This window comes from Triticum aestivum, chromosome 1A (genome assembly GCF_018294505.1).
Source record: "Triticum aestivum cultivar Chinese Spring chromosome 1A, IWGSC CS RefSeq v2.1, whole genome shotgun sequence".
Lineage (NCBI taxonomy): Eukaryota > Viridiplantae > Streptophyta > Magnoliopsida > Poales > Poaceae > Triticum > Triticum aestivum.
Window position 1 is genome coordinate 556,530,691 of NC_057794.1, and position 9,166 is coordinate 556,539,856.

Sequence of the window (9,166 nt, forward strand, 5' to 3'; positions counted from 1 at the left end):
AACTAGGGTTTCCTTACCAAGAGCTCACTCCAGTCCAGGCGAATCCATCCATCCGCTGGAGGAGAGAAGGAACTCATAAGCTAGGCATAGGAGGATTGGCGGAGGTGGGGTTGTGGATGGATGGCGGCTCGCCCAAAGAAAGATGCGATCTTCTCGTGGGAGAGACGGATTTTTCGGCATATATAGGAGAATATCGGTAAGATGGGTCGATTTGGAGGTTTCGCCTTACCAGCGGAAACCGATCCCGGGTTGTTCCTTTTCTCGGTTGGAAAGACTTTGTCTCTCGTTGATTGCTTATTACTGGGACTATAACAGCGAGAGGCCCCCTTTTGGACCCCAAGATCACACGGGATTATTAGGGGCAGATAGTCATGTCGTAGATTTCCTCTTGGTTCACGTGAGAGTTTATTATGTGGGTGCTCAGGCACTGAGTCGATGACCAGCACCCTGAGACCGAGCTCAAGAAATGGCACCCCCACTCGAAATGAGCAACAAGAATGGATACAACTTCCGACTAAGCTGCGATGCATTACATACAAATTTGGTAAACTCTATCCCAGAACTCTGCATATCATGAAGCATTTATTCCATTTTGTCAAGCATCACGAATATAGTGCAAAAGGGGCCCTCTGGCACATTCCTTTGATTGGAATTGTTCATTAGGTTCTGACTTGTTGCTTGACAAAATAAACCGGCAAGGTGCCAGAGCGTATATTTGAGCGTGCCAGCTTTGGCGTCAAATTGTGTACTATATATAGGACCAAAGATACAAGAGGACTTGTGTTATGGAAATCATAATAACATGAACTCGTACGTGATACAGACAAGGTACAGCAGAAAGGTGTCCCCTAGACAGAGAGATCCTCAAGCACAAGGAGCAAAAGCACAAACACATGACACACCTCACAGCCGCTGTCATCTAATAAGAATATAATATGACCTAGATCGGAAACAAAGAATCAGCTATATATGCCCCCCAAGAACATGGGAGAGATCGATGTCACCAAACAAGGAGTAAAGGTGAACACACACTAGGGAACGATAAGTCGACAAAAAATTATTTTGACCATGCAACTGCGTCGATCTCTGCTTGGGCGCTCCGGTATAGCTCCAGCCTCTTGGCGAGGTTTGTCCTCCGCTCCATGACCGCGGGGTCCTCGTCGAGGAGCTTCGAAAGTTGCCTAATCTGCATATGCACATGTACGTTAATTATTGATATTCCACCGGATTTCTCTTGAAGACCCAAGGGAAGTGTGAATCATGAGTATTAAAAAACTAAGGACTAAAATTGACTAGTTGGCTGGCAATGTACTACCGCATGGTACAGACAGAGACATGCATCACCATGGAAGAAACATAGCTCAGAAATAACTTAAAATCTACATATTAGCGGTTTTCTAAAGTACGCAATGAATAAACAGAGAGTCCATGTTAGACTGTGGTGAGAAATACATGCATACCAACAGCTAGAGTCTAGAGATGATAAAAGGAAAAATGAACTCTCTGAAAATGTATATTAAGCAATAAAAGAACCCTATATCAAATCTACAGTAACATCACCAATCAGGTCGCACTTGTATGTTCCAAATCGAAGACTCAAAGGACCTCCACGTGTTTCAAAAATCTTACCTCTCTTGCTCCCAGCTCAGTAAAGAAGTGGTCGAGCAATGAGCGCTTTGCCTCACGGACTTGGCAGTACACAATAGATTTTGGGATGGAGTTTCTCAATGTTGAAGATACCATGTTAACATATGCCAGAACAGTTGTCCCTGAGGTTGAGTAGTAATTAGTAAATACAAATAAAAAATAAGGTATCGATCAAGCAATACACAAAGACGTGCTAAATAGAGAACATATCAAGTGAGACTCAATTGTGACCAAATATGGAAATTTTAGCTGCTTCAAACTCTAATAAAGATGAATCAATATACTAGCATATCAACCTTGAGAGAATACCACTGTCATTGGGCAATTATCTATGTTTTTAAAGCGTCCCTAAGGCGACGCCTAGGCGACGCCTAGGCGTCGAAGCGCTCCCCCTCCGCTTTGGAAAATCGACCGCTTTGGGCGCCTAGGCGTCCAAAGCGCCCGCCTAGGCGTCGCCTAGGCGCCAAAGCGCCCCCCCTCCCTAAGGCGGTAAGGCGTCGCCTTAAAAACATAGGCAATTATGGAAGGGTATAATAAAGGAGTAATAAGTGTATAAAAGATACGTAGATGCCTTACCAATTCGTCTTAGATAAGAATCATTATATCTATCGAAAATAGAGTGGCTTGGATTTCCACCCTTCTCAACATCCTGAGGAAGCTTCCTGAAGAAATCTACAGTTAAGTAGCTTGTTTCCATATCAACTAGCTTTAATGTGTTCTTCTTGCTTTCATCCCTCATTCTTTCCAACGACTCAAAAGCTGCATTGCCAACTTCCACACGAAGAGTGGGGAACTGCTTGAGCTCCTGGAGAAAGGTAAATGAACATTTCGGCTAAGTATTTAACCAGCATTTTTAATTAATTAGACTACCTTTTCTTTTCAAATCCACTTATACATCTGCCTACAATCTTAATGCTCAAAGTTCTGCAGAAGATCTGAGTTCATATCAATAAGAAATACCTATCCGATGCAAGTAGAAATGTATCCCGTCCTAATACAGCCAGTTAATAACTCATCACACCACCAGAGAGCACATATGCTCTAGTTTATACTCCCTCCGTTCTTAAATATAAGTCTTTTAAGAGAATTCACTATAGACTACATAGTGAGCAAAATGAGTGAACCTATATATACTCTAAAAGGCGTCTATATACATTCGAATGTAGTCTCTATAGTGAAATCTCTAAAAAGACATATATTTAGGAACGGAGGGAGTAGAAAATATTATGATTGCATCATGTAGATAGTGTAAGAAAACTTATTTGGTAGGAACTGCAGAATGACTTACATGAGTTTCATTTATAGCCTTGTGGACTAGTTCCTTTAGGATTCCATGGACCTGTCAATGTGGCAAAAAAAAAAATCACGTTCTGAAACTATTAAACCAGCATTGCTGAATAAGTAACAATCTGGTTGCTCGGTGAACCCAGTGGCAAAAATAAATAATTTTGAACTGCTGAAGCTTTTATTGAGCAGATTAATCTAGTCGGCCTACCGTGTCAACAGCTGCCTCAGCAGGACCTCTGATACTAACAAGACAAGATTCTATGAGGCGCCGATATCCTTGCTCTGGAGCTATCAAGTGAGGCTGGTATCCATCAGCTTCCGTTATGAGCTTCCTCACATTTTCCATTGACAGTTGCTTATCAAACTGCAACCGTTTAATTGCCACAGGAAATTGATTGTCAAAGACATGGTAAATTTTCTCACCACCAGGGCGCCTGGATAAAAGAACATTTGGTTGGTCATCATGATTAGAAACAGAATAACAAGCACATAAGCAAAGTTGCAACTGGTGGAATGGAATGAGTGTGTGACATTTTGACATGATATTGCACACATTAGCAGCAAATTATTTAGTTGCTCATTTAGCAAAGCAGTTCAAGGGTCATGTAAACATGGTATTGTTTATTTCAACATCCGTGAGAATAAAGAAGGTCAAAACAACAGACAATTAGCTGGTAACACAAAATTGCCAGACCAGCTATGCACAGTGGTGAGTATAGTATTCGTCTTGCATATGTATTCATTTTGCATATTCCAAGCTTAATTACTAGATGCCTACAATTATATGGTTGACAATTATATGGTTCCTTTCATCTGAAAGGAAATTGTTATGGCAATTGTACATCTAAGGCTGATCAACCTACGCAATACAATAAGTTTATGAAAGAGAAACCGAACATTAAGAACTTTCTGTACAAAATACAAGAAACAAGGACAATCTACTAGAGAGACCTGCGTTGCATATATTTATTTATTTTACTATAGACCTGTGTTGCACCACACATGTAGACGCCACAACACCAAATTAGTCAACAGGATTAGAAACTTTACTAGTATTAGATTGCCTGTATGCAGATCAGGAAAGATTAAACGTTGCCATTCAAAATTACAAAAGACCTGCTAGATATAGCAAGCATGATATTAAAAGAACTGAGCAAAAGAGAAATTCCGTTTAAGACATACACTCCATCCAGATGCTCTTTGTAGATGCCATCAAACATGCGGCATATTTCCATAATCGTGTACAGCTTTCCCTGCGTGTCACAAAATATACGATTATCACAATGTATGCAAGTTTATTGAGTGCTGAGCAAAGAAAAGAAAGTCACACTTAGACCCACACAATACAACGAAAATAACATCAGTGCATCCATCATAACTTGTAAAACTGGAAATAATCTATACAGGATTCATGAAAAGGATGTCACAGAAATATGACTATTGGGATGGAAGGTAAAAAAATCAAGAGATGAGATTCATTTACTTTGCACCAAGCGAGCATAAAGCATAAAACACAATCCCATCATGCGCAAATCGAACTAAGAACATTACAAAGATGGACATCAACAGTGCACAAAAATTTAATAGGAGTACATTTACTTCTACTCAATAACTAAGGCCATAAAAATAAATACGGATGATAATAAATGTATGCTGGATCAGGTCAAACAAACTCATTTGATTAAAGAAGAAGCAAACTCGAGACTTACTCCAGCATCATTAGCAATGGGCTTTCCAAGACGAGTAAGTTCAGTTTCCAGCTCTGCAACTGTCTTCGTTATAAGAGACTGGAGACCAGGGATTCTTGATTTAATAACAGACTCCAAATGCTGCATTTACACCAAAAGTTTGTCAGAAAAAAAGCAAAATAGCATAAAATGTATTCTGCATTAAAGAGCAAAGGCATACCTTTGATAGACTCTTTGCTAAATGTTCTGATCCCATCCTATGAGCGAGATGCTTGTATTCCGGTGTGTTTGCAAAATAGTCACGCTCTCTACGCCTAGCAGCAATCATGTCCACACTCTTGTTAATATCTTGCTGGGATCGATTGACAACACCAATCCATGGAAATTGGAGCCGGTAAGCTCTTCCTTCCAGTATCTGCACAATCAAACTCAGTAAGATCTGGTTCGTGGAAATCTAGGATGGTCAATGATCAGATTAGCAAACATATGTTCTAACGCATGTTATCTATTTGCAGCTGGGATAATATTTGTGAGTGAAAACGCAGTAATCAGGGGGTTGTTAGAACTGAAGTTGTGTTTGGATTGTTTATAAAGTGTACTTTGCCAACTTTATGGCAATGACCAAAAGTTTGGACTGTGTTTGGTGGACGATGGTTACCGATTATTTGGCATGCCAAATGCCACCTAGCCCACTCTAGTTCATTTTTGTTGCCAACTTTGGCTAACTCATGGGCAAACAAAACCTTCACCATATTTTGGCTAGCCAACTTTTTGGTAGGGAAAGTTTGGGCTAAAAGCAAACACACCATGAGTTTCTTTGAACAAACATTAACTCAAAGGTTTGGGCATACATAAGAAGATTCAAAATCCATGGTATTAATGGTATTAGTCCATATATAGCCATACTGAAAAGGAGGGCCGTACAATTTCAAGAGTGGAAACTTATGGAAAGGTGGGGCAAAGTGAGGCATAATTGTCAACAAAGATCGGCAGATCGCTAGTAGTAACAAGATTGGGTGGTCCGTAGAAGATCAATCACCTTAAGCAACATCACAGTAAGGAAGATAGCATAACTATAAAAAAAGGCCAGTGTTTAACTTATGGAAAGGTGGGGCAAAGTGAGGCATAATTGTTAACAAAGATCGCTAGTAGTAACAAGATTGGGTGGCCAGTAGAATATCAATCACCTTAAGCAACATCACAGTAAGGAAGATAGCATAACTATAAAAAATAGGCCAGTGTTTAGCACTTGATGGTTGAACTTACATCAACAGCATCAGTACCCTTGTCCATTAAATCAATTTTCGTGAGCACACCAAAGGTCCGTTCACCTGAATCAACAAAAAGTAAAGTTCAAGCTCAGAAATGGTTAGAAGTGCCAAGAGCAATGGTACTTGAATTAAACGCAATTATTATATGTGAATTTTCCTTTCCATTAACAGAGTTGGCCCACAATAGGATCACACAAAAAAAACATATCAAGCCAATTGTCAATATAATATGGTTGATATCCACAAAGACAAATTGCAAGGTACAGGTATTATCAGTAGACAGTAGTTATCATTATATCTCCTATTGGTTCAAGAGATAAGGTGAAGATCACATCAGTCTGAAGTTTTGTAGCATATTAAAAGTAAAGAAACCCAGAATAATAAGCTTTAAGAGACATTAGTAATAGGGAACATACTATGACATTAACCACATTACACAAAATGCAGTTCACCGAACCGGCTGCAACAGAGGCATACCTTTTGGGTCAACTTCCCGTGAAATCTTGATAGCATCAGAAGTCGCAAGATCCTGATTGGCTGGAGAAACAGCCAGAATGATGCAGTTGGGCTGAAAAATACCGAAAAAGTTGTTTACACAGTGCATGACACGATAATTAGCCCAAACATGCTACCATATGGGATATGGCTGATAAAAAAGCATATTAGACCAAATATGCATTACATAAATACTTGTAAAATTTGTACATAACCAAATATAGCCCCATCTTATACAGGCAAGACAAGCATGGTAAGCAATGATAAAGAGCAATTACTGGGAAGCAACATTTAAGCTGGTTACACTTAAATACCTTTTCAATGAATGCTCGAACCATGTTTTCAATTTCCTGAACAATACTCTCCGGCTGACCCTCTAACAAGCATAAAGACAGTAGCATATAAAAGAATGAACATCTTAAACAAGAATAATAGAAGAACGATGGCTCATATGGTATAGTCACTTACCAACAGCAACTTTAGTAAGCCCGGGAAGATCAATAAGAGTCAAATTCACAACTGCAATGATAAGAAGTGTTACGACATGACAAAAATAAAGAGGACAAACCATACAAAGAAGTTCTAAGGGGGAATACAACATGGCTATCCTACCAATGACTAGGATGACTCCGTACTAAACTGATCAAGGGATAAGCTAAAGGTAAATCACAATACCAGCAGCAAACAACAATCTTTTGAATTGAAAAATGGAGGTGCATGACTATTTGAGATTGACAAAGCACTAAAATAACACCATTAAACCACTCCCCTGCTGTACAGACTTATTACCAGCATTGCTATCAGACCACTTACCGTTTGGAGAAAATATGCTTAGATGGATGGGGACAGATGATATTCCCTTTCCATGGCCGGTTTGTCTGTCAGTTTCATCAGCTATCTCCTTCCTCACCATGGCTGCAACGATACAAATTTCATCATGTGACGAGTAGCATCGAGGTGAACTATAAGAAAATGAATTAAAGAAGCACTTGACAGAGAATTTTGCCAACAATTGCAAGGCTTGGCTTATCTTTTAGGAAATAACAAGCTACAGCTTAGTGTGGCAGTTTGAATAACAGTGAGTTCTGACATCAAGTTGGATGTTTTGATGAGCCTCACAAACTCAAATTACATTCCACATATGCCAATATGGTTCAATATTATCACAATAACCCCTCAACCATGCATTAATCCTAATATTATCATCATAGCAGTAGCACTTGAAAACAAGACGAAGAATAGATGAATTACCGAAATCGGTGAATCTCTTCCTGGGGACATGCATGAACTCTGCATACTCCCTGTCTCCATCAATCCTATGGAGTTGCAGAACCAGCGGGCGACGGGTGACAATGCCTGCAGAATCAAACCAAACCAAACAAACTAATGCGTCAGAAAAAGCAAAACAGGACGCCAAAATCGACAAGCTCTTACTGCTTGAACAACCATACCTGAACCCCTGGGCAGGAAATCCTTCCCAACAACGCTCTCCAGCACTGAAGATTTGCCCGAACTCTACAGTGTACCAAAGGAGTTCAAATGTCAAAACACAGAACCGTGTACCCACTCGCAATGAGATGCGCTTGAACTACTCGTAACAGCGCAGGTTCATGCAGAATTGCTTGGAACTACGAGGATTTTCAACGCACAGCTTAGTTGATCCCAAGTAGTGGTAGTATCTAGCTTCCAATTACTGAATTACTGGTCATGTGGGCAGCTACGTGCAACGAAACTGTAGTGGCGGGTTCAAACAAGCAGCAGCGGCCCAAATCTAGCTGCCAGCGCCTACGGCAGCGGCAGATCCGAGCACGGCGAGACCGCGTGTCCGCAGCCAAATCGCGCCAGCAAGCTCGCGAGATCCACCAGACACAGCTGGGGCGCCAGATCCGGCGGAGGGGGGAGAAAACGAACGGGGCGCGCACCTGGCCGCCGACGACGGCGATGGACGGCAGCGAGTCCCAGAGGGTGGGGAGGGCGCTCTCCTCGCCGTGGTCGCCGAGCGCCGTGCAGGCGCGCTGCAGCTTGTTGACGAGCGAGATCAGGTTCTCCATGGCCGCCGGCGCGGGATCTGGCCGGATCCGATCGGGCGGGCGGGATGGTGGAGGTGGGAGGGGGGAGACGAGACGACGCCGACTGCTGAGCCGAGCCGCGTCGGTCGGGCTCGAGCTGCGTCTGGTGGTGGTCTCGGGGGGGCGCGTGCGCGTCGAGTTGGTTTGGGTTTGGAGAGGGGAGGGGACGGGGGCTGCTTCGTGGGGAAGAAACGGAGCGTGCGGCCGTGCTGGGGGTGGTGCTGCGCGAAATACCGGATAGCCCCTCCCCTCGTGCCTTCCTACTATAGCTGGCCAAACGGGCCGTGCTAACTGGGCCGGCCCGGTAGCACGCAGGCCCGGCACGGCCCGGGCTAAACCGGCCAGGCTCGGCATGCGGCACGCCATGGGCCGTGCCTGGGCCTGGAGGCTAGGCACGCGGGCCGGCACGGCACGGCCCGTTTATGTTTTTTTGAAAAATATAAATATATATGTCCTATATAAATACCAAATACCCTAATATGTTTAATATTTTCATAGTGCATATGTATTATATTAGTGCTTGAATCTAAGTAGTAGTAGTGTTATAGTGTAGTCTTTGTATTTTTTATCCTTTTGTAATTATAGAGTATGTCTTGTATTCTTTTATTCTTTTAGATGGGAGTTTTAATGATGTACATGTGCTAATAAAATTCTAGATTTATCTCACATAATAGTCTACCAGATTTTGCAATTTTCTAATTTTTTTGGC

General features: G+C 41.9%; 1 protein-coding gene across 1 annotated transcript; it reads right to left on the reverse strand.

Moving 5' to 3' along the window:
* Window positions 1–778: 778 nt before the first annotated feature.
* LOC123067382 (dynamin-related protein 5A) lies at window positions 779–8,652 on the reverse strand. The gene is made up of 16 exons (XM_044490200.1): window positions 8,311–8,652; window positions 7,840–7,903; window positions 7,640–7,744; window positions 7,202–7,303; window positions 6,857–6,907; window positions 6,703–6,764; window positions 6,371–6,461; window positions 5,889–5,953; window positions 4,843–5,037; window positions 4,644–4,763; window positions 4,117–4,187; window positions 3,143–3,368; window positions 2,936–2,986; window positions 2,224–2,452; window positions 1,630–1,769; window positions 779–1,186 (listed from the first exon to the last, which is right to left on the reverse strand). The coding sequence occupies exons 1-16, from the start codon at window positions 8,437–8,439 to the stop codon at window positions 1,058–1,060; spliced, it is 1,830 nt and encodes a 609-aa protein (XP_044346135.1). The 5' UTR covers window positions 8,440–8,652; the 3' UTR covers window positions 779–1,057.
* Window positions 8,653–9,166: the final 514 nt, after the last annotated feature.